Source organism: Loxodonta africana, chromosome 25 (assembly GCF_030014295.1).
Source record: "Loxodonta africana isolate mLoxAfr1 chromosome 25, mLoxAfr1.hap2, whole genome shotgun sequence".
Taxonomy (NCBI): domain Eukaryota; kingdom Metazoa; phylum Chordata; class Mammalia; order Proboscidea; family Elephantidae; genus Loxodonta; species Loxodonta africana.
The window spans coordinates 18,869,979-18,896,338 of record NC_087366.1 but is presented as its reverse complement, the minus strand read 5'-3'; the positions used below and the strand labels follow the sequence as shown (position 1 = coordinate 18,896,338).

Below are 26,360 nucleotides of genomic sequence, written 5' to 3'. Positions count from 1 at the left end.
TTTTAAAGCAGACCCCTTGATGCCTTTGCTTGGATTACATGTGGGATTATCAGTGTTTCTAAGGCAAAGTAAATATAAGAACACTAGGTTAAGCTGGGTTCTTTATAATGGTACTTCTCGTGGTACGTAATACTGTAATAACACGTATTATAAACCTCCAAAGGGAGTTGTTGTTACCCAAAGTTGTGTACATCTCAAGGACTGATGTTTTCTTGGAACATTTTTTTAAAAAGCCCTCCTCTCTTTTTTTATCTTTTATCTCTTAACCTTTTTCGTGATACATTGACTTTCATATATGCCTGTATCATTCCTTAGACTTTTTCATTCTTCAGAAGTTATTCACCAGTAAAATCTTAACTTTTCTATTTGACTCTGACCACAACCTCATCTCCATTAATCCAGCTACTTCTATTCAAGGCTTCCAGTGTAGTGATTTCTTTCCCTTCCTACTTTTGCCTTATGTTCCTCCTCTCCCCTTTGCTCTCCCCTCCTGCTTTCCTTAGATAACACTCCTGCTGCCTTCTTACCAGTCTCTACAGTTCTCTTGTCCCATTGCCTTCCAACTCACCTTTCTGGGAATATCCGCCTCTGAATGGTTCAGACAATATGCTTTAAATATTATGGGTAGCTCCGCTGGGAAAAAAAATCTTACAGACTGTCCAGTTGCTGCTATTTTATAAATGCATTATGTTCTACTTCAATATCTGTTAGTTCTTCTCCTGCCCCTGTTTGCCCACTTCTTTATGGTGGTTATTTTAAACTTTTCTGTTTCTTGAAGCTTTGCTACTTTAAGCAGATGGCCTTTGCAGCAAACATAAAAGCCTTTTGGTGGAACTAGCTTGCTTCCTGCTCCCACCTCTGCTAGTCCTTGGCTCTGTCCTTCTTTTCAGAATGGAAAATGTTCCCTTCCTCCTTGTTCAGGCTTTGTTTGCTCTGGATCTCACAATCTCCTTTATTTTCAGACTCTTCTTCATTATTAGAGCTTTGTCATAAATATTTAAACGAGCTTCTTTTAGCCTGTCATCCTTCCTTAGAAATGTGCTATCATTTCTCTTCCCCATTTACCACCAAGCTTCTTAAAAATGTACTCTATACTAACTTTCCTCAGCTCATTACTCCCTTGTTTCTGCCCCTCCCACTTCACTGAAATTGTACTAGCCCAGGTCACCAACCTGTTAACCCGTTGCCATTGAGTCGATTCCGACTTACAGACCTTTCTATTTCTAAATTCATGAACTCTTTTGATTACCGGCCTGATTTTTCTGCAGCACTGATGACTTCTTTCTTTTTTCTCCCCTCTACAAACTAAGGTAGTTGAGTACAGGACTACATTTGTTAAATATCGTATCCCTAAGGTCTCCAAACATCTAGCACATAGTAGAAGCTTAGCATATATTTGCTGAATATTCACTCAAAGAATGTATAAGAGTACTTCAGTCTACTGATGTCTGTTATGACTCTGCTCTAGCCTTGTTTATATTTTCATGTGTTTCCTTGTTTTTTATTATTATTTTACTGTTTGGTTTTGTCTAGTACTTTTTCTACTTATCTTTTCCTTATTATGTTCAAAATAATTTCCATGTGGAAAGCTGTTATCTCATGTGATTTGCCTTGTCAGTTTACTTTCCTTTTAAAAGTGGAGCTTTGTTATCAAAAAGGGTTAGCCTGATACTCCACGTGGAGAACATTGGCCACATGTAGCACTTAAAATCACAGTGGTTGAAAAACAAGGGCTTTGGTTTTTTGAGGTCCATAGGCAACATAAGTGGTTTGGACTCTACTACAAATCAAAAGGTTGGTGGTTTGAACCCACCATGGAATAAAGGCCTGGATATCTGCTTCCATAAAGATTACAACCAAGAAAACCCTATGTCCAAAGAATCTACAAAAAAGCTTCTAGAGTTAATAGAGGAATTTAACAAAGTTGCAAGGTACAAGGTCAATAAACAAAAATCTATTGGATTTCTATACACCAGCAATGAGAAATATGAAAGGGAAATTAGGAAAACAATTCCATTTACAATAGCATCTAAGAGAATAAAATACCTAGGAATAAATCTAACTGGGGATTTGAAGGACTAAAATGAAAACTATAAAACACTGCTGAAAGAGTTTAAAGAAAACTTAAATAAATGGAAAGATGTTCCATGTTCATGGATTGGGAGACTTAACATTGTTAAAATGTTGGTACTACTCAAAGCGGTGTATAGATTCAATACAATTCTGATAAAAATTCCAACAGCCAGCTTTACAGAAATAGAAAAACCAATTCTCAAGTTTATATGGAATGGCAAGAGGGCTCAAATAGCTAAAGCAATGTTGAAAGAGAAGACCATAGTGAGATAACTCACACTTCTAATTTTAAAACATACTATACAGCTTCAGTAATCAAAACAGCCTGGTACTGATACCACATTTGTCACATAGACCAATGGAATAGAATTGAGAGTCCAGAAATAAACCCATACTTCTTTGGTCAACTGATTTTTGACAGGGGTGCTCAGTCCATTCGATAGGGAAAGAAGAGCCTTTTCAATAAACAGTGTCGGGAAAATTGAATTTCCACATGCAGAATACTATTTACAAAAACAAATTCAAAATGGTTTAAGGACCTGAATGTGCAAACTAAAACCATAGAATTCTTAGAAGAAAATGCAGGGCCACACTGTCAGGCCTAGCTTTCAGCAGTGGATTATCCAATATAATAACAAAAGCACAAACAGCAAAAGACAAATAAGTGGGACATCATAAAAATTAAAAACTTTTGTTCATCAAAAGACTTTACCAAAAAAGTGAAAAGACAAGCTACTGAGTGTGAGAATATTTTCTGAAACCATGTATCTGACAAGCACCTAGTAATCAAAATGGATATAAAACTTTTACAACTTAACAAAAAGACCAGTAACCCAATCATAAAATGTACAAAGGACTTGAGTAGACATTCTACCAAAGAGGATATTTAGATGGCCACCAAACACATGAAAAGATACTTAACATCATTAACCATCAGAGAAATGGAAATCAAAACCACAGTGAGATAACTGTTTCATTCCCACTAGGATGGCTAAGATCTAAAAAAACAAAATAACAAATGTTGGCAGGGATATGGGGAAATTGGACCCCTTATCCATTGCTGGTAGGAATGCAAATTGGTACAGCCATTGTAGAAAACAGTGTGGTGGTTCCTCAAAAAAACTAAAAATGGATCTACCCAGCAATTCCACTTCTAGGTATATTCCCGAAAGATTTAAAAGCAGAAACTCAGACTTGTACACCAGTGTTCATTTCACCACTATTCATAATAGCCAAAAGGTGGAAACAACCTAAATGCTCACCAGCAGATGGCTGGATAAACAAAATGTGATACATCCCTACAATGGAATACTACTCAGCCAGTAGGAGAAATGATGTCTTGGTACATGCTATGATATGGATGGAGCTTGAAGACATTATGCTGGGTGAAATAAGTCAATCACAAAAGGACGTATATTGTATGACCTCACTTATAGAAAAAGGCAAGAAAAAGGCAAATATATAGAGAACAAAGTTTATTAATGTTTACTTACCAGGAGTGGGAAGGAGGGGTAAAGGGGAATTAATGGTGATGGAATTATTATGTAGTAGGGTTTTTTTTGTTTGTAGGGTAGGGTTGCACAGCCGATTATTGTAATTGCTGTCAGTAAGTTCTACGCCTATAAAACGTTGAATTAGCAAAGTTTTGTGATACATTTACAATAACAACAGGTTTAGAGTCATGGTTTCATGGGACATCTCAGGTAATTGGCCTAAAAACATGTTTAGTGCCTCTTTTCTACCTCCTAGCTTGATGCGTGATGCCTGGGGTTTTAAAAGCTTGCAAACGGTCATTCCAAGGCCCAACAATTGGTCTCTATTAGCCTGGAACAACAGAGGAAGAAGGAGAGCCAGGAATAGGAGGAGGGTATGGAATGTGTGGCTAATTGCCTCCGTGAATAACTGCGTCCTTTGCCATGAGACCAACAGAACTAGATGATGCCTGGCTACCATTACTGGACGTTTTGATCGGTGATTCCATAGAAGAATCCTGATCAAAATGGGGAAAACGTAAAACAGAATTTCAAATTTTCATGGACTCCAGACTTCTTGGAGCCGTGAAGGTTGAATGAACTTCTGAAACTATTGCCCTGAGATAATTTTTTAAACCTTGAACCAAATATATCTCCTAAAGTCTTCTTAAAACCCACCAGTAGTTTAACTAGTAAAAAATGTCTCCGTTGAGCATTATGCTCATTTAAGAGCTATCTACATGGGATCAAGTTGACAACAGCAACTCAACAGATTAGGTAGGAACTTTAGGGGGCAGTGAGGTTATGTTAATAGGTGAGGAACAGCTCAGAAAAGGAGAGTGAGAATGGTTGTATAACTTGAACATAATCAGTGTCAATAAATGCTACATGTAGAAAGTATTGAATTGGTGTATATTTTGTTGTGTATATTCTCAACAACAACAAAATAAATAAAATTATTTAAAAGAGAGAAACCATTGGAGTTCAGTTCTGCTCTGTAACACCTGGTGCTGCCATGAGTCAGAATTGACTTGAGGGCAGTGGGTTGGTGTTGGTTTTATTGAGGAGGGTTTGAAGAATGCTATGTGTGACTTTAGGCACGTTACCTAACTTTTCTGAATCCCCTTTCTTCGATGGTGAAATGGAAATAATATGTTCCTTGCGATTTGACAAGAAACAAATGAGGTAACAGAGTAAAAGTTCACGTTACCTAACTTCCCTGATTCCAGTTTCTTCGATGGTAAAATGGAAATAATACGTTCCTTGTGGCGTAGTGGTTAAGTGCTATGGCTGCTAACCAAAGGGTCGGCAGTTCAAATCTGCCAGGCGCTCCTTGGAAACTCTATGGTGCAGTTCTCCTCTGTCCTATAGGATCGCTATGAGTTGGAGTCGACTCAGTGGCACTGGGTTGGGTTGTGATGTGACAAGGAACAAATGAATAACAGAGTAAAAGTTCTTAGTGTTGTGCCTTGTTATTTATTTAAAAAAAAAAGTAATAAATGTCCTGAGGTTCACCCTTCAGCCAAAGATGAGATAGGCCCATAAAACAAAACGAGACTAAAGGGACAAGCCAGCCCAGGGGCAAGGACTAGAAGGCAGGTGGGGACACAAAAGCTGGCAATGGGGAACCCAAAGTTGACATGGGGAGAGTGTTGACATGTAGTGGGGTTGTTAACCAGTATCTTAAAACAATATGTGTACTAACTGTTTAATAAGAGACTAGAAACCTTCATCTAAAATACAATAAAAAATAAGGAAGGAAAAAACCAATAAATGGAGTTATGGTTATTAATAGTAGCAGCAGTGGTATATTATTTGTCTATAATAATCTCATATTCTTATGGTGGAGTTGTCCTATATTACCTTTAAGGAATTTTTTTAGCTTTTTTTTCTTTGTTTGAACTTATATATACCAAGTTCTGGGACTATATTAGGATCGTTAGATCAGGGACAGTCTTTTTTAATAGATATGTATTTGTCTTACTGCCATTCTCAGATAACTAGGAATAGAATTTACAGGTAGTCCCTGACTTAAGATGGGGTTCAGTTCTGACTTAAGTCAAATACCTCATTTTTTTTTAAGTTTTTATTATTATTATTGCCTTTTATGGTCAGTATCTTTATAGGTCTGGAGCCCTGGTGGCATAATGCTAACCAAAAGGTCAGCCATTCAAATTCACCAGTCGGTCCTTGGAAACCCTATGGGGCAGCTCTGCTGTCTCCGATAGGGTTGCCATGAGTCGGAATCAACCTGTGGCAACAGGCTTTTTTTTTTTTTAAATAAATCTGATCTTTGTGTTTGGGGTTGGAAACATTACATATAAACTTACAGATATATTTTAATGCATATATTAAAAAATGTAGAAATCATAAAAATTTACTCTCATGACGAAGAGTTGGGTGACATTGGCATTTTGTCGGTTGCAGTAATAATTCCACTTGCCCTAGATCCCATGGATTATCCCTGGGAATGGGGATGATGTTTCTAGTCTGAAAATCAGTGAGAGTTGTGTGTATGGTCCTTTTCTTATTTTCTGCACATATTTTGTGGTAACGTCTCACTGCTTCCCGAATCTGCCTGTCAACTTTAGCAAAGCTGTCAGAGTTTGAGTCCATGTTTTCAAACAACTGAAGCCCCTGATTTAGTTTAGAAAAAACTCCAGCTAACCCTTTCACTGAAAAATTTCTCTCCTTCCTCTTCCTCATTATTTCTTTCTCCTTCAGCATTTCTTTCCTCTTCGAAGTTCATGAAGTCCTGATCTAAATTCCCCTTCTTCGTGATCTTTGAGCTGTTCCACATTGACAATATCGAGTTCTAAATTCAGTGTCATTGCCATAGGGATGATTTTTCCACCAGTCTCTTCCTTCATATTATCCTGATCAATGCCTGGAGCCTGTTCACATAACTCAGCAATTTTTTCCTATCCCCTGCATGCATTTTCCCGTAACTTCCTCCCAGGAAGATGGAATGTTCCAGATATGCTGACGGTCAGAAATGCGGTTCATCATTACTCAAATACACCTTAAATCAGAAACTACATGTATTTGTTGCAGTTTCAGTGATTTTTTAAACAAATTTTGTTGTGCTTTAGGGTTAAAGCTTAGCTCAAGTGATTTCTCATTCAAAAATTTATACACATATTGTTTTGTGACATTGCAATCCCGACAATGTGCCAGCACGCTCCCCCTTTCCACCCTGGGTTCTCTGTGTGTATTTGTCCAGTTTTGGCTTTAAAAAAATTGAAATACTCTTGATGCCATGATAGGTATTATAAACTGTCTTAAGGGAAACAAAATCTCTCAAGAGCATTAGAAATCTGTAAGCATAATTTCTGGTAGAAGGTAAATTTGCTTTCTGAGAGGAGCATCGTGACCTAGACGCTAACGTGAAGGATGTATATAGAGGAACGAAGGAATAGGCTAGAGAGGTAGTCAGGTGACATCATGAAACTCAGTGCAGCTTGACTTTGGTCCTGAAAGCTGTGGCAAGTTAGAAGGATTTTAAACAGGAAGTGGTGGAATCAGAGGGAGAAAGATACCCCTAGTAAACTGGAGGGGTGATTAAATTAGGAGGCTCTAGGGAGAAACGACGGAGGGCAGACTGAAAGACCGGTGGTACCTGTTTCATCTTCATACAAGAACACTTTTGAAATAGGTGCTTTTCTTGATAAAACATGAGGTACTTTTCTTTGATTTTAGATCCAAATATGGACAAAATTTCTTTTTTTTTTATGTTAACTTATTTCAGATCCCCAGATTCCCCGTTGAGGTAAGATGGAAATGAGAGAACAATTTAGAATCTGGGAATTTTGGCTCTGTACTGTAAAATGAGTTTGAAAATGATATAATGCCATACAAAGCCAATAAGATAAGAACCCTCTAGTTTTCTGCTTTCCCTGTTTGTTATCTGCACTGTTTCTTCTTGACAATTAGCCTTTCCTCTCCACTATTTTCGGCAGTTGGTGTGAAGCTACAAGTTATGGTAGCACTCAGAAATGTGTCACATGAGTAATTCTCTCTCATTTTAAATGCTAACACAGGAAAATGCTTTCCTTGGTGTGAGAAGTTATTTATTTTTGTGTTGTATTTGGGAGATATGTGCAGTATATCCTGATTTTGTGGCTATATGGATATACCCTTTAATACAAATCTTTGTGAAGCTTTGAAAGGGAATTCTAAGTTAATAATCTTTTATTTAAAATTTTCTGTTATATCATTTTGTAAATAATATTTTTAATGATCATTTTGACCTGTTTGTTGTTTGAAGGGCTTCTTGATGATTATGCTGTAGTCCTCTGCTGTATGGGTCCTGGGCTAGCTTTCCACTCTTCTGTGATCTGGCAAGATGCTAATACGCCTTTTGCTTTTTCAGTTCCAGCTGAGGCTTACGTAGAGTAGCAGTGAGGTATGATGACTTCATAGAGAGAGGCTACTTGTTTGTTCTTTTGACATGATTAATAATAGCCAACACTTGTTTATATTTTATTTTGTGCCAGACACTGTTCCAAGTGGTGCATGTTTATTAACTCTTGAAATCTTCACAACTCTGTGAGGTAGATACTCTTTTTTCTTGTTTTATAGATGAGCAGACAGAGGTGGAGAGTCGTTGAACCCAGGGTCATCACAAAGTGACAGAGTCTGGGTTTGAACCTAGGAGCCAGGCCCCAGAATCCATGCTTTTAACCATACATCATACTGACTCCATCTCTATAGTTTTATATTTTGCTTGTGTAGAATTAAAGATTTTGTTTTATTTTTGTTGTGTGTGTGTATTCTGAATAAACTTTTTTTGTCAGTCTCAACTTTCCTAATGCTTTTATTTGCCGTTGAATAATAAGGGAGAGGGCAGGGAAGTAGATTTCTTTTATATTTGAAATAAATTCATTCAGACTGCTTTGAACTGTTGATAGTTAGCTTGCTACTCCTCTCTCACTTCTTCCTGTAGTTTCTGACTTCAGTATTGCTACTTGAATACCGGCTATTTCCCAGGTCCCTTGGGAACACTGAGAACCAGCTGTTACAGGGGAAAACAGCTCTGATCCACCTGGGTTGATAGGTGGAGAATGCCTTGCCAGTTTTTGGGGGTAACTTCTGTAGAGAAAATTGGGATTGCTTTTCCCTTACTGGTTTGGTAGGATTATTACTTAACCACGCACAGATGTCCAGGTGCCAGCACCTGATAATAAGGAATATAATTTTCCATGTGTGAAATTCAAACTTCGGTGGTAAGCTGCTTCAAAAGGAAGATTCACCATGACTTTTTAACTAATAAATTAGTTAAGTAATTTATATATGGCCTGACATCTTTGAATTTACCGTTCTCCTACATAAACACATATGACCGCTTGAAATTGAGACAGTAAGACTGTGGTTAACTCAAGAAAAGGGACAACGTTCCTCTACTTAGCTCACAGTCTTCACTTCCTTCCATCTGACTTCCAATTGCCCTTAAAAAGTTCCTGCTTCCAGAAAGCCTTTTTTAAAATCATCTTAGAATTTTTTCAGGTAGATGACTTCATGTTTCCCTTGTTCTCAGTCCTCATTAATTGGTCACATTGCTTTGTATGTATTCTGTTTTGTTCCTGTGTTGGTGTTTGAGGAAAGGGCTTTCTCTTTAATGATTTTGGTACAACCTTTGAGCAATATGACACTAAATGTTGACTGGAAGCCCCTGGTGGCACAGTGGCTAAGAGCTTGGCTTCTAACTGAAAGGTGGGCAGTTCAAATCCACCAGCCGCTCCTTGGAAACTCTATGGGGCAGTTCTGTTCTGTCCTATAGGCTCACTATGAATTTGAATCAACTCGATGGCAATGGGTATATATAAATGTTAATATTATGGGATTAATCACACCGTGCAAACATTTTGAATTACGTGAATTTCTCAGAATAATTGAGACATTTCAATCTTCAAGGAATGGTAGAGACGGAATTAATGGGTGTTACTCTCCATTGTAATGGAAACAGAATTGCAGCATTTTGTTTTTGTTGTTGATTTGTGATTTAGGAGAACTGAATGTTGCTGAGTATGACTGTTCCAGGGGGGTTTCTTGGCTGTAATCTTTACAGAAGCAGGACACTGGGTGCTGGGTAAGTTGTTTTAAGTTATAGTTCCGAAAGTCACAGTCCAAGATAGATCCTAGACCAAAAACCGTTGCCATCTAGTCTATTCCGACTCATAGTGACACTATAGGATAGAATAGAACTGCGCATGGTGTTTCCAAGGCTATGGCATAGTGGTTAAGAGCTATGATAAAAGGTCGGCAGTTTGAATCCACCAGCCGCTCCTTGGAAACCCCGTGGAGCAGTTCTTCTCTGTCCTTACAGGGTCGCTGTGAATTAGAATCGACTTGACAGCAACGGACAACAACATCAACCTTTATGGAAGCAGACTGCCACATCTTTCTCCCTCCCATGGAGCTGCTGGTGGGTTCGAACCACCAACCTTTCAGTTAGCCGAGTGCTTAACCACTGTTCCACCTGGGCTCCTAAAATGGGTCCTGTTGGACTAAAATCAAAGAGTTGTTCCTTCTGGAGGCTTTAGGGGAGAATCCATTTTCTGGCCTTTCCAGACTTTGAGCAATCCTTGGCTCATGGCCTCCTACCATCTTCAAAGCCAGTAATCATGTCACACCCACCTTTGCTTCTGTTATCACATGTCTTTCTTTGACTCTCCTGCCTTCCTCTTTCATTTATGAGAATCCTTGTGATTACATTGGGCCCACAAATAATCCATGATAATCTTCCCATTTCAAGACCCTCAACCTAACCACATCTGAAAAGCCCCCTTTACCATGTGAGGTAACATATTCACAGGTTCTGGGGGTTAGAATGTAGACCTCTTTGGGGGCCATTTTCTGCCCCCTCCCCGCCCCCTGCCCAATAGCTATATAGGCAGGAACAGTGCCTCAGGTCACACCTTAGAATTTAGCCTGTTAAGACACTTCTGTGTGTAGGTCCTTGATGTTATCCATAACTTGCAGCCTCAGCCCCTGACACTGCACTCATGTTGGACCACTGCTATTGGAAATTGGATGTAGTTGCTGCCACTGTTCAGGATGGACTCACCACAGTCCCCACTTTCTCTCATCACCTCCCACATAAGTTTGGGGGTGGGTGTGTCTCATCGATGGAGCCTAAATCATGTGTCTATACCCTGGTTGTTGTTGTGCACTGTCAAGTTGATTCTGACTCATAGTGACCCTAGAACTCATAGCAGGATAGAACTGCCCCCATAGCGTTTCCTAGGCTGTAATTTTTTTACGGGAGCAGATCCCTAGGTATTTTCTCCTGTAGAGCTGCTGGTGGATTTGAACTGCTGACCTTTCAGTTAGGAGCCAAGTGCTTAACCATTGTGCCACCACAGATCCTTGTCTATACCCTACCTGCAAGGGTAACTGGTAAACGTATAACGGTAAGCAGGTTCTGCCTTATAATTGGGGGATTCCTTAAAAATAGGAAGGGAAATTCACCTGCCGGGCTTCAAAAAAGAATGCCAGCCAGAGAGAGCATGTAAGTAACAGAGAATATGAGGATTCTGTTTATTGGACGAACTCTGTGCCAGGGATACACACATGAAAGAGATGCGTTTCTGTTCCGGTGGCAGCCAGAGTAGGCGTGGAAAGCCATGTTCTTGTGCTCGTAGCCTAATGTAAATCAGTGCTATTTTTCTCAGACCCTACATGATAGGAAGCCAGCTCTGGTATGTGAAGGCTTTTCAATCAGCGTCCTTTACCTGTTCACCGAAAATGGCTATCGGCTGTACCTTTGCTTTTTGAATAGTGACAGAAGAACAGTTGGCGGGTCAGGTTTTGAGGTCTTCCCCTCTCACTCCAGTATATTATCAATAACAGTGGTATTGATACAGAGCTGCTCTGTCCAGTATGGTAGCCACTTGCTACATGTGGTTTTTAAATTCATTTAAATAAATAAAATTGGAAATTTATTTCCTCATCACAGTAACCGCATTTCAAGCGCCCAGGTGGCAAGTGGCTGCTACATTGGGCAGCCCAGACCTATACCAGTCATGTTGCATGTTTAGTGTGTGAGTATCAGTCCAGTAAAAAGAAAATGATTATAGGCTCTCTTCTTTTTTTTTTTTTAAACCTCTGATATTTTTTCATTTTCATGTGATGCTTTAGAGTTCACCACATCCATTTACATGTATTATGTTAACAAAACAAACCCTGCAAAATAAGCATAATTAACCCTCGCTTAAAGCTCAGAGAAACCAAAGGTCAAACAAGTGTAACAGAAGTTGAATTAATTAATTCCATTCAGTACAACATGAGGTACCTAGGGTGCTCCATGCTATAGTAAATGGTAGGATACTGAAAAGGCTGTGTCTTCTGCCTGGGTCTGGACAGGTTCTTGTAGAATCTTTCTGCAGGAGTTGGCAAGGGGTGGCAAGTAGAACAACCTGGGGAAGGGCCAAGTGTAGTTTTCTGTGAGAGCTCATTACCAGCATACTCCAGCTGTCGTGCCCCTACCTCTTAGATCCTACAGCTTGGGCTGGGGCCTCACCATCTGAAGGATGAACCTAAATCTTCCCAGGGAGTCTTCCCCAGGCTGATCCTCAGTCAGTTCAGGCTGTGGTCACACTAGATTATTTTATATGGTTACTCGCTTATTGTATTCTTACCTCCCACAAGCCCTAACCCAGCAGGAACTGTGTGTGCTTTCTTTAGTGTTCTATCTCAAGGTGTAGAATAGTGTCTAAAATATGGTAGGTCTTCAATAAGTATTTGTTGAAGGAATCAATGGTAAATTATTCTGTAAATGTTTCTATCATAAGCAAGGTTGTTGCTCTGGAGATTTTTTCTCCCCTAAAATCTTACTGGTTTTAGGAATTAAATCTTGTGATGCTTTCTCTCTCACATTGTTGAAATAAGTAATCCCCTCATGAAAGGTTTATACCTGCACTGTTCAGTATAGTAGCTACTAGCCACGTGTGGCAATTGAGTACTTAAAATGTAACTGCTTTGATTAAGGAACTGAATTTTAAATTTCATCTAATTTTAAAGTTAATTTAAATTTTTAAAAAAGTTATACTTGGTTGAGTTATTGGAAAACTTTTAGGTATGTTTGGAACAATTGGGTGTGTAAAATTTACCTTTTCAACAGTAAATTTTAGGAGATCTAAATATAGATCAGGTATTTCCAGTGAAAATTTAGTTACTGAATTGAAGGTGTTGTAAATGTAAAAAACATACCAGATTTTGATGACTTAGTATGAAAAAAAGAATTTAAAATATTTAATAGCTGTTATACTGACTACCTGTTGAAAGGATAATATTTTGGATATACTAGGTTAAATAAAATATATTGTTATAATTAACTTCACCTGTTTCTTTTTACTTTTTTAATGTGACTACTAGAAAATTTCAAATTACATACATGGCTTGTGTTATATTTCTACTGGACAGTGGTAGTATTGACCATAAAGAGTTTCATCAAAGGATTTTGACTGTTTAAAAAAAAAAATTATAAAGTCATATTTATCACCCTCAGGTTTTTTTTTTTTAATTTAATATATGCTTTTAAAATATACAAATAAAATCTTAACTAAAAGTTGGATTCATTCAACATATTTGTTCAGGAAGTTGGGGCTATAGTATAAATTAATGCTTTCAGAGATTATTTGAAGACATAACATATTAGGATGTAGTATATGCCATAAAAATTTTTTTTTTTTTGCATAAGAGGGGTAAATTGAACAGTTTGAGGACTTTGCAAAAAGGTCTGGGAAAGTTTTATGAAGTAGGGAGAATTTTGTTGGGGACTAGAGGATATTCCAGGCAGAAAAAATATAATTAAAAAAAAAAAAAAAGGCACAAGTAGAGTCAGAAGTGTCTTGAGCAGAATTCATGGAGGGAGGCAGGAGGAGACAAGGTTGGAAGCTAAATTGGGGATATTGAATGCCAGGCTACTTAGTTCAGGATGTATCTATAGATAATGAAAATTTAATGTTTCTGAGGTAGAAATTCATGTGTTTAGAATTATTTGGTATGATAGATTTGAGTACAAGTAAAATCATGGAGACCATATAGGGAAATTTTGCCCAAATCCATGTAAGAAACAGTGAAATCCTGAATCAGCATATGGAAAATATCTGAGAGAGATATTACACAGGTATAATCAATGGGACTTTAGTAACTAGTTAGGTATGAAGAGTCAATAATTATATCGAGGTTGGCCCTGAAGAAGTGGTAGCACTTTTAATAGAAATAAGGAATACAAGTATGAGTGTTGAAGGGAATATTTAATGAATATACATGCTCAGGTACCCAGTAGTTATTTGGAATGGTACTGTCCTCATTAGTGGTGAGACTTGAATCTACAAGTTAGGAAGGAACTGTAGAAGTATAAGGGTATTAGGATCAAATCCTTAGAGAACAGGATTAAAGGGTCAGTTTTCACTCTTAATGATTTTGTTACTTTAGGTGGAAAGAGAAAGAAAAAAGGAAAAATGTCCTATCAGAAAGGTGGAGGATGGGGGCAGGACAAGCTAAATGAGCTTTCCACGTTACCAAGTCCAGTGGTCAGTTCTCGGGCATCATTTACTTGATGCATCAGCAGCATTTTTTGATTTTGCCCTTCTTGACAGTCTTCCTTCATTTGGCTTCCAGTATACCACATTCAGCAGATTTCTTTCTTACCTCTCTGGCCATTAGTTCTCAGTCTCCTTTACTGTTTTTTACTTCTCATCTCTAGCCTCTAAATGTTGGAGTTTCTCAGACTTCTGTGCATCTGCACTCCTTTGACTATCTTATCCTGTCTTCTATATGTTGATGGCTCCCAGGTAAGATATCTGTAGTCTAAATTCTCAGACTCTTTAACAAACTGATGATTACATCCACTTGGATGTCTAATAATCATCTCAAACTTACCATCATCGTTATAAAAAATAATAGCAGGGGCTTGTATAGCACTGTATGCTAAGCATGGTTGTTCCCAAGTGGATTTTTCCCTAAAACCTACTTCTGTATTCTTTCCACTATTCCAATTGTTTAGGCTGAAAACCTTGAAATCATCTTTGATTTCTTCTCTTTTTTCACTCAGCATTCAATCCATCGACAACGCTATTGACCAGAGTCTGAGCACCTTTTAAAACCTCCACTGCCGCCATATGAATTCAAGCCAGTCAAATCTCAGCATAGCAGCCAGGCTGAACGTGTATAAAATCTGTATTAGATAATGTGATATTTTTGCTCAGTTTCTCCAAAGGTTTCCCCATCTGTCAGACATCCAGGTCAAGTTGAGCCACTGAATGACTGTAATCATATTCATGTGTGACTTAGCAGAAGCACAGCCTAGCAGGTCCTGCCAGAAGTGCAGCTGCGGTCATCCACTGGCTTAATTTGACTGGATGATTTAAGACAGCCTTACTCAAATGTCCGTGGCCTCAGCTGGGATGGCTGTGATAATGGGGAAATCTGGACCTCTTTTTCCAAGTGATCTCTCATCCTCCAGGAGGCTGTCTTTGGCCTCCTAACATAGTAATGGTTTTATAAAAGGGAAATCCCAAATGGGCAAGTGCTTATCAAGCCTCTGCTTGTGACACATTTACTGAAGTCCAGTTGGTTAAAGCTAGTCATATGGCCAACTCCAGAGTCAATGTGAGAAAAGAATTTGCAAGGGTATGGAAACCAGGAGATAACATGATTCATTGGGGGCCATTAATAAAACAATCTTCTGCCGGCCTTATATGATCTGTATCAAGGTTTAATTTATTAAATTATTTTATTATAATATAGCATACCTTTCTTTAGACATACAGGGAAATAATCAAGAAAAAAGGAGCCCAACTAGATATAACTGATTTCTGGAAGTATGGGCTAAATTAAACAATGATTTGATGGAAAGGAGTCAGATTTGACTGTTGTGTAGCTTTTATTTACTTTTTAATTTCAGTGACTTCCTAGAAGTAGAAAATATACTGTATGTACCATTAATGATTTACAGAATTTTTTCATTAAACTAGATAGTATCTTAAATATAATGGCTAGCTGTCTGAGTTATTTAACTTGTCCATCTCCTATATTATCCCCTGCTCCAGATCAGGAAGTTATGCTTTGTTTTTCTCTAATTTATATGGTGTTTACATTACAGGCATACCTTGTTTTATTGTGTTTTGCAAATATTCTGGTTTTTTTTTTTTTTTTAAAGGAAGATTTGTGGCAACCCTCTGTGGAGCAAGTCTTATCAGTGCCATTTTTCCAACAGCATGTGCTCACTTCGTGTCTCTGTGTCACGTTTTGGTAATTCTCGCAATATTTCAAACCTTTTCATTATCATTATATCTGTTTTGATGATCTGAAATCGGTAATCGTTGATGTTACTATTGTAATCGTTGTGAGGCACCACGAATCATGCCCATATAAGATGGTGAACTTAATAAATGTCGTGTGTGTTCTGACTGCTCCACCGACTGCCGTTCCCCCATCTCCCTTTCCAGGGCCTCCCTATTCCCGGAGACACAACAGTGTTGAAGTTAGGCCACTTAATAACCCTAGAATGGCCGCTAAGTGTTCAAGTGAAAGGAAGCGTCTCAAGTCTCTCACTTTAAATCAAAAGCTAGAAATGATTAAGCTTGGTGAGGAAGGCATGTCAAAAGCTGAAAACTAGGCCTCTTGCGCCAAACAGTTAGCCAAGTTGTGAAGGCAAAGGAAAAGGTCTTGAAGAAAATTACAGGTGCTGCTCCAGTGGGCACACGAATGACAAGGAAGTGAAACAGCCTTATTGCTGATGTGGAGAAAGTTTTAGTGGTCTGGATAGAAGATCAAGCCAGCCACAGCATTCCCTTAAGCCAAAGCCTAATCCAGAGCAAGGCCCTTAACGCTTCAACTCTGTGAAGGCTGGCATAGGCGAGGATGCTGCAGAAGAAAAGTCTGAAGCTAGCAGAGGTTGGTTCATAAGATTTAAGGAAATAAAACCATCTCTATAACATAAAAGCACAAGGTGAGGCAGCAAGCGCCGATGTAGTGGCTGCGGGAAGCTACCCAGATGGTCTCGCTATGGTAGTTCATAAAGGGGCTATGCTGAGCAGTGGATTTTCACCACAGACGGAATGGCCTTGTGTTGGAAGACGATGCCGTCTAGGGCTTCCACAGCTAGAGAGCAGAGGTCAGGGCCGGGCTCGAAGCTTCAGAGGGCAGATCAACTCTCTGGTTAGGGGCTAATGCAGCTGGTGACTTCACGTTGAAGTCACTGCTCATTTACCATTCTAAAAATCCGAGGGCCCTTAAGAATTATGCTAAATCTACTCTGCTTGTGCTCTAGAAATGGAACAACAAAATCTGGATGACAACACATCTGTTTACAGCATGATTTACTGAATATTTTAAGCCCACTATTGAGACCTACTGCACAGAAAAAAAGGGATTCCTTTTAAAATATTACTGCTCGTTGACGATGCACTTGATCACCCGAGAGCTCTTACAGAGATGTGCAAGGATATTAATGTTGTTTTCATGCCTGCTAACACAGCATCCATTCTGTAGCCCATGGATCAAGGAGTAATTTCAACTTCCAATTCTTATTATTTAAGAAATACGTTTTGTAAGGCTATAGCTGCCGTAGATGGTGATTCCTCTGATGAACCTGGGCAAAGTAACTTGAAAACATTCTGGAAAGGATTCACTATTCTAGATGCCATTAAGGACATTTGTGATTCATGGGAGGAGTTCAAAATATCAACATTAACAGGAGTTCAGAAGAAGTTGATTCCAACCCTAGTGGATGACTTTGAGGGGTTTCAAGATTTCAATGGAGGAAGTAACTGCAGATGTGGTGGAAATAGCAAGAGAACTAGAATTAGACGTGGGACCTGAAGATGTGACTGAATTGCTGCACTGTCCTGATAAAACTTTAGCAGATGAGGAGTGCTTCTTATGGATGAGTAAAAGAAAGTGGTTTCTTGGATGGAATCTGTTCCTGGTGAAGATGCTGTGAACATTGTTGAAATGACAGCAAAGCATTTAGAATATTACGTAAGCTTAGTTGATAAAGCAGTGGCAGGGTTTGAGAGGTTTAATTCCAATTTTGAAAGAAGTTCTGCTGTAGGTAAAATGTTACCAAAGAGCATCGTATGCTACAGATAAATCTTTCGTGAAACCGATGTGGCAAGCTTCATTGTTGTCTTAAGACACTGCCACGGCCACCCCAACCTTTAGCAACCACCACCTTACCAGCCAGCAGCCATCAACGTCGAGGCAACACCTACCACGAGCAAAAAGATTACAACTCACTTAAGGCTCAGATGATGGTTATCATTTTTTAGCAATGAAGTATTTTTTAATTAAGGTCGCTGTAGGGTTGCTATTAGTTGGAACTGCTTTGATGGCGCCTGGCAGTAACATTGTTATTTTAGACATAGTGTTGTGGCAAACTTAATAGACTACAGTATAGTATAAACATAACTTTCATATGCACTGGGAAACCAAAAAAAATTTGTGTGACTTACTTTATTGCAATATTCACTATATTATGGTGGTATGGAACTGAGCTCGCAATATCTCTGAGGTATGCCTGTATGTGAACGAGTTTTTTGTATATTGCTAATTGAAATGGTCCTGAAAGTTATGTTGGGCAGATAATAACATTTTTATCCTTGAGGTGATGTTCAGATTTTGCACATAAAGATTTCTGAACAAAAATTTGTTTATAGAGAATCAATTTGTTATCACAACAAATAAACAAGGTATAATTTGGGGAGCTGGAAACCCTGTTGGCATAGTTGTTCAGAGTTAGGCTGCTAACCAAAAGGCCAGCAGTTGGAATCTACCAGGCACTCCTTGGAAACCCTGTGGGGCAGTTCTGCTCTGTCCCGTAGGGTCACTATGAGTTGGGATCGACTTGATGGCAATGGGGTTAATTTGAGGAGTTTTTAAGATTTATCTAAAGCACATTCTCCATGAGTCAGAGAAAATGGTATTTTTGTCAATGTCCTATTCCAACAGAACTGAAAAAGAAATAATGATAAATTTTGGATATTCCAAAGCCCTTTTGATTTCTTTGTGATTTTTAACACCTCCATTTTTAACCTTTAATTTTAGATTTCTCAAACTGCTGGTGCCAAATGATAAATTTCAAAATTCTCTTTTCTGTATCATGCATATATGGTAGTAAAGGAAAAAAAAGTACATTTCATCAGGTTAAATCCTGCTCACCTGCCCCCTCATGAGAATTTTTTAAAATGAGTTTTATAAGAAGAAATACTAACTCCTAAACGTCTTCTTTAAATATGAGTTGATTGATATTTATTGCAAATTGGAAATTAGTTACATTTAATTGGAAGGGTAATTTTTTTTGTTGTTGTTATATATTTATTTGTCATGTAAAATTAGTTGTTTCTTCCCTCAGTTACTTCAACCAGGACATGGATGCTCTCTATATGCTTTGCTTTTATCTTCTGCTCTGTCTTTTGGGCATTGGACTGTTGGGGTTGTGTGTGTAGATCACTGTAATTAAAGAGTAGGTATTAAGGAATTTTAAGAAGAAATTGTAATAATATCTTATTTATCTCCGTTTGTACATCTCGTCTGCTTTATCTTCCTTGCAAACAAAAAAGGTAGTTTAACCTAACAGGGCTGGAATTAAGTACGAAAGGAAGTTTAACACTGAAATTTATATTGTAGGGATTAGAAATCAGTGCCAAGAAAGCCGGAAATCCTGGTGGTGTAGTGGTTACAGATGCTGACTAAAAAGGTCGGCAGTTCACATCTGCCAGGCGCTCCTTGGGAACTCTCTGGGGCAGTTCTACTCTGTTCTACAGGGTCGCTTTGAGTTGGAATCGACTTGATGGTGACAGGTTTTTTTTTTTTCTTTTTTTGCCAAGAAAGCAGGCACTGGTTTTAGGTAGATTAAAGTTACTGCCTGGAACAAAAAGTATTCTGTAGTCAGGGTAGGAACATTGGGGCTGATGCAGAGACTGTCTTTGGAACTCAGAAAGAAAATATATTTTGTGGTGGCTGTGTAGGAGAGTTAGTTTTGTCAAAAACATGTGGAATTAATAATTTGGGGGCAGTATGATAAAGAAGAGGATATTGTAGTCTAACAGGACCAGAAATAGGAATTGGGGTATAAAATAGAGGAGAAAAAGGTAGACGTAAACATTGTTGTGAATAGCAGTAATAACCGTTATTGGTCTTTACTGTGTTTCAGGGACTATTTTAAGAGGTAGGCATTATGATCAAACCTCAACTGACCGAGAAGAAAAATTTAAGTTAAGTGATTGCTCAAGGTCGCAGATAGCTAGTCAGGGGAGGGAAGATCAAAGATAGAACTCAGGCAGTTCTCACTATAGGCTTCTCGTTTAACCATACACTATACCACCTTTCTAAATTTTGTTCCTTATGAGATCATCAGTCTAGAGGAGGTTCCCTTTTTTCTCCTTTTGTTGAAGTCCTGTGTTAAGGGCCAATGCTGATTAAGGCTCAGTTAGAAAGAGGATTTTGGCATGTGACCAGTGAGTGGTATTTACAGAGAGTACAAGGTTCATGGTTTTTTAGAACCCAGGGGTATAAATGAATCCATAAGCCTGGGCGATTTTTTTTCCCCCAACTGGGAAATATCTCCAGGTCCCCTCTCCTCTCCTTTGAATTTTAAAGACTTTCTGTTTTTTTTGTCAGTCTGTTGTATCCATAGAGTGAGACCATTTTAAAAGGAGACTATAATTCGTCTTGTTCCAAATGCCAGCACATCATTTGGCATATGTAGTGGACACCTAGTAAAGATTGCTAGATTTGAGGGACAGACAGATGAATACTGGTTCAGCTTTGGTCTGTATGCTGGCAAGAGAGCCCCCTCCACCACCACTGTAAGACATCTTAAAACTTTAGGAGACCTGGGAAGGGTGGGAATGTCTCTGGACCCCTAAGTATGAAACACAGATATAAGTTGCTCTGATTTCATTTCCCCAGGATTACTTACTTTTTCTCACTTGTGGACAAGACATGTGAACAAGTAACTTCAGTTTAGTGTTAGGAGTGCTGTCATAGAAGTGCCTTTAAGATGCACTGGGAGTGCTTAGCCAAGCCAAGCTTATGTTATACGAGTTGCTGAGTTTCAGAATACAAGGAGTTAGACATGGAAGGAGGGCAAGCATTCCACACTGAATAAAAGAACATGAATAAAGATACTAAGGGCCAAAATAGCAAGGAACTAAAAGGAATTTAGCGTTATTGAATCATAAAGCATAAATTGAGGAGCCATGGGATATTGTATGCTATTTTTTTTATGCTAAGGATCTTGGGTTTTATCATAGAGTATTTTCCCTCAATCTTTTCCACAAAAGTACAGCTGAAGTCACAGGAGTTTGAATACTAATGCTTTCGAAGTAAGAGAGCAAAGTCCACATGGGTCTGCTGCCTGTTTGAAATTTCTCTTAAGACTGGTGTTTTATTGTTAAAAATTATGAAAAACTTTGTGTTCTAGAATTGATTAGTATGAATTCTTAGCTTCAATTTTCTAATTTATAGAATAGGGATAATGATAGCATTTACCTCTTAGGATTGTTGGTAGGAGTAATAAGAATAACTATAATTATGGTAATGACAATGTAATAGCTAACATTTTTTGAGGGCGTGTTTACTAAGGAACAATCCTAAGTGCTTCACTTCTCTTACTTCATTTAATCCTCAGAACATCTCCGTGAGGTAGGTGCTGTTATTATCTCCCTCTTCTAACAACACTGGGGCATAGAGAAGTAATTTACCTAAGATTACCCAGTAAGTGGCAGAGCTTGGTCTGAACCTAGGCAGCCTGAATATAAGACACTTCACTACTGTACTCTCATTCTATGAGATTATGCATATAGAGAATTTAGCATAGAATCTGGCACGTAATAAAGTATGTGTATTTTTTTTTAAAGGAATTACCAATAGCCAATCACTTATTTTGTCTACACCTTTGAGTTCGATTGATATCCTCAGTTAATTGTACTGTTTTGTGGGGGGCCTGATTTACTCCCTGGCAAACCACTGAATATAGACAGTGTGACTCCCAAGCCCAGCTTTTTAACTCCTACGCTATACTGCCTCCTCCTTCTTTGGTCTTTCTCTACATTAGACTTTGAATCTATAACCAAAACCAAACCCGTTGCTGTCGAGTTGATTCCGGCTTACAGAGACCCTGTAGGACATAGTAAAACTACCCCGTAGAGTTTCCAGGGAGCAGCTGGTGGATTTGAACTGCCAGCCTTTTTGGTTAACAGCCAAACTCTTAACCACTGGACCATCAGGACTCTACTCTAACACATAAAAAAAAAAAAAATAGAAATGTCCAAATATTTGGTCAGTGAATGATGGAAGATCTAAAAATCTGCCATTTTCAGCTGATCTTAGAATTTAAGCGTTATTCACACCACCTATAATTGTGGTTTGATTGGTTTACATGTTTTTTCCCTTCAGTAAGCAGTCCAGTTTAAACAAACCATCTGCTACTGTGTTCTCCAGGGCATTCTCACCTGGTACTGTAAGAGCTTCACTGAGTAATGGGTGTTGGTCCTGTAGAGATCACCCAGCTTTCAGACAGTGAGGGACGTAGGATAACATTTTGGTCTAAAACTAGAATCTGTTGGAAATAAATGAAACAAGTTAAAGTGTGTATTCTAAGAAACAAAATACAGAAAGGAAAAAAGACTTTGCTATTTTTCCTTGTCTTTCACATTAATTTCAAATCAAGAGAAAATAATGTGATTTTCTTCAAGGGAATTCTGTTATTGTGGGTTAACTCATATTTTCCTCCTCTCCTCTATCTAGAATGTCTTAAACCATTCTACCTTATGAGAAATTGGATGTTCTTGCAGATAGTCATTGTGGGAGAAAACGTTTCATTTAAGTCCCAGATGAGGACCGGAAACTTGAAATCAGAGGAGCATCTGAAATCAAGTAATATTAGGTAGGATAAAAATTACAAGGGATTTCTACATGTTTTTCTTCCTTTTAGAGATGTATGTTAAAGTAAGAATATTTTGTAAATAACTAACAGAAGAATTAGACTTTCTGAAGCTTTGGGTATTGGCCAAGATGGGAGAGGGGAGTGCTGAAGATTTTTCTTATGTGGCTTCATGAGAACTTTGGCATCTGTTTACTTTGTCATGCACATTTATATTTTGTGGACCAAGGAAACCTTTTTTAACATTTACTGAAGTAGATTTAAGAAATTTTTATGGTTTATGGACGAGGTCTCTGAATATTTATGATAAGAATAGGGACATGTGATCCATCTCGTAGATTATTTTCTGGAATGAAAATTCCTATGATTTCAGTTACATATGTAGCAGTCCATTTTAAAGTTGAGAGAGTGTCAGCTCTCAGTTCCGTATGTTAGCAGGGATGCGGTCAAGCCTCCTGGGTGATCACAGAAGGAGGTACATGATAGTGTGCTAGAGAAGCTCTCTTACACATACTGAGTAAGTCTTGTCACAACAGCTTACGTCAGTTGTAATGACAGAGCGTGTAAAGATGCTTGACGTCAGAGCATGTTTACATTCACTGAGAGGTAATGCTTGCCCCTAAATTGGATACCATGACAGTGACATCTAAGCCAGGGCATTCCAGATGACCTGCTTTACTGTGGTGCTCATGAGCACTGGCACTGAGACTAGCTACAAAGGAGAACCCCAAGCTCTGCCACTTCCTAGTTGTGTGACCCTGGGCAAGTTATTTAACAACTCTGAGCCCCACTTTCATCATCTGCAAGATGGGGATACTATTATTGCTTAGCTGATAGAATTGTGAGAATTAAGGATTTAATAGTATATAAAAGCATGTAAACAGGACCTGGCAAATAATAAGTGATCAAAATTGTATTATTACTAGACTCTTAATTCTAAACAGATGGGTTTGGAGTCTGTAATTATTTAGTGTAGCAATTTACTTTATGTATTATCAGGTCCAATTTTAAAAATTACTTGTTAAATTACCAAATGTAATCAAACTAATTTTTGGAGAGAAGCAGAAAAGAAACAAAAAAACCCAACATTCTAACTCAGTTCTTTTGCAGTTTTTCTGCATTTACCTCTGGTTTTATTTTCTGTGCATATTAAGAATGTAGCCGTCATAACAGTCAGTTTATCTTTCTTTTGCTACTTATCTTCACATTTGTCATTACATGGTGGTAGAGGACCTAGGATTTTTGTCCTTAGTCTTGGAATGTTGTTTTCTTGAATCTAGTGTGATGGTTCAAAAGGGATCCTGTTAAAGCAGCAGGGGGAAAGGGATACCTAACCAGTCACTCCGTAACCCGATCCCTAAAGTAATGTGGTGGTCATTTAGGTATTCTGTCACAGTCAGCTCAGCCCCCTGCTTTGAGTCATTGCTTAGGTTCTTTTGTGCAGCTTGCTTGGTGTCTTATTTGTCATAGCAACTCTGAACGGTAGTTTGTTACCTCTGTTTTACAGAAAAGAAACTGAGGCTGCTTAAGAAGAAGCACCAGTGTAGCACTACTAATATGTGGGAAAGCCCAACTTCTGGCCTAAGTCTTTTTGTTCCATATCATTTTCTGTTACATAAAACTGCCTCCTATATGATGCACATTTTACCATTCATCAATTCAAAAAATTTTGAGTCAGCAGCTACCATATGCCAGGTATTATTCTATGTACTAGGAATGTAACCCTGAACACCATCTTTTCCTTTACTCCCAGTGGCCCTTCTCTTGCCCTAGTTGTACTCCATGCATATGTCTCTCTCCTTTTCCTCACTCTGTTGTATTGAAAGTCTCTGTATATGTCTTCGTGTCTTCCACTCTACGTTTCTTGAAAGTACTACCTGCCATCATTAGGGCTAGCATGAGTATTTGAGTATTATCATTTTGATTATTTAGAAGTACAAAAATTTGCTTGTTTTAATTTGTACTTACTAGTTGTGTTTCCTTTTTTGACTTATTGTTTTGTTCCTCTGCCCGTTTAACTGTTGCTATCTTAATATACTTTCACATTGATTTTCCATAATGTCTAGTCCACATGGTGCTCATCACTTTTTCTGAATTCTTTTGTTTGCCTTCTAATAAGGCTCTCTTTCTTACTCATCTCGTAATTATTCCAAAGGTTCACCGTTCTGAACCCATCCCCCTCTTACTTTCAGGCATTGATCTGATCTTCTACTTTATCTCTGAAACTAAGACAGTGTAGCTGTGAATTCTCTTAACATCTCTCTGCTCCCCACTACTCCCAAATCTAACATATTTATACACCACTATATCGATTTGTAAACCATGGTGGCATAGTATTTAAGAACTACGGCAGCTAACCAAAAGGTCAGCAGTTCGAATCCACCAGGCACTCCTTGGAAACGATATGGGGTAGTTCTGCTCTGTTCTACACGGTTGTTATGAGTTGGAATTGACTCAATCGCAATGGGTTTTTTTTTTTAAATCTATCCTGGGGCCCTGGTGGTGCATCGGTTAAGCATTCGGCTGCTAACCAAAAGGTTGGCAGTTTGAATCCACCAGCTACTTCTTGGAAATCCTACGAGGCAGTTCTGCTCCTTTCTATAGTGTGACTATGAGTAGGAATCTACTCGATGGCGGTAGGTTTTGTTTTTTGTTTTTTTTTAAATCCATCCTGCCTCTTCAAGGCCAGCTCTACCTTCTCTTGTTAATCGCATTCTCATTTTCTTCCATCTCTTCCCAGACCATGCTCTTATCAGTTTTGTTCTCACTTTACTGTATCTTTAACCTATTCCTTTCTCTTAGCTTCTTCATTCTAAACATGCTGAAGTCTCTCCCACTGAAAAATATCTCCCTTCACACCCAAGCTTCTAAAGAGTCTACTGAAACTTCTTTTGCTTTTCATTTTTTCCACAACCCCATGCAACCTGACCTTGTCTGTTCTCTGACAAGGCTATTGTTGACCTTTATTTTACCAAATCCAAAAGATGCTTCTCAGTCCTTCTAGTACTTTTCTGTTGCCTTTGAGATTGTTGAATGCGCTTCCTTTTTATTTTTTTATTTTCCACACACCACTCTTACCTTGCCCTCCTACCTGCTTGACAGTTTCTTCTTGGTGCTCTTCATGGGCTGTATTTCTTTTATCTGCCCTTTAAAAATGAACATACAGAGCTAGCCCCATGCATGTACCTTTCTGGGCAATTACATTTACTCTCATGGCTTTAACTGCCACCAATAAGTTGATTATTCCAGAGCTTTATCCCTAGTCCCCCTGTGCTTGACATCTCTAAATACTTGCTTAGACCTGTCCACCTTCTCACATACCCAGTTGTCCAAGCTAACAATCTACAAATGGTTTTAGACCTTTTCCTCTGCTTTATCTTCTGCTGATTTAACTTTCAGACATTTCTTGAATCAGGCCATTTTCATCCATCTTTATTACCATCTCCTTGCCTCCAGTCTTGCCCTTTTAAGATCCATCTTCCATGCATCTTGTTTTAGTAATCTTTTTAAAATGTGAATCTAAAAATGCCATTCCTCTGCTTAAAATTCACCACTGGTTTCCTGTCATTCAGAGGACAGAGTATCAGCCCTTGACATGTCACACAAGGCCTCTCAAAGCTTGCCTTCTCCTTGACACTCCAACTTCATTTCCTGTAGCATCCGACCTTATGTGTGGGTGGTAAAATATATGTTACAACATATTTCCCATTTCAGTCATCCTACCTTGTGTTTTATGCTCCAGTCTGCCTCAGTCAATACTACTACTGCCAGTAACTTTGCTTTTATTGTTAGGCTATGTCTTCTGCCTTGAGATCCCACAGCACAGTAGGTCCTTAATAAAACTAAATATACCTTTTTAAAGAATGTAGATTTTGTGACATAGGAGTGTCAGGAGATTTGAAAATGCATTACAATCTGTA

General features: G+C 38.4%; 1 protein-coding gene and 1 long non-coding RNA gene across 15 annotated transcripts in view; both read left to right on the top strand.

The window, feature by feature from the left end:
• Positions 1-21,837, top strand: part of LOC135228650 (uncharacterized) — a 31,272-nt gene extending 9,435 nt beyond the window's left edge. Inside the window, exon 2 of the long non-coding RNA XR_010319383.1 lies at positions 9-21,837. This is a non-coding gene — a long non-coding RNA (uncharacterized LOC135228650). The remainder of the gene's footprint in view (positions 1-8) is intronic.
• Positions 1-26,360, top strand: part of SMG7 (SMG7 nonsense mediated mRNA decay factor) — a 96,949-nt gene that overhangs the window by 24,573 nt on the left and 46,016 nt on the right. For 6 of the 14 annotated variants that reach the window (XM_003410849.4, XM_064276526.1, XM_010590956.3 and 3 more), the window contains one exon: positions 22,305-22,443. The exons of the other annotated variants lie outside the window; for them this stretch is intronic. In XM_003410849.4, coding sequence (XP_003410897.3) covers positions 22,328-22,443 — 116 coding nt within the window. In that variant the 5' untranslated portion in view covers positions 22,305-22,327. Of the gene's footprint in view, positions 1-22,304; positions 22,444-26,360 lie in introns of those variants that run through there. 14 annotated transcript variants of the gene reach the window in all.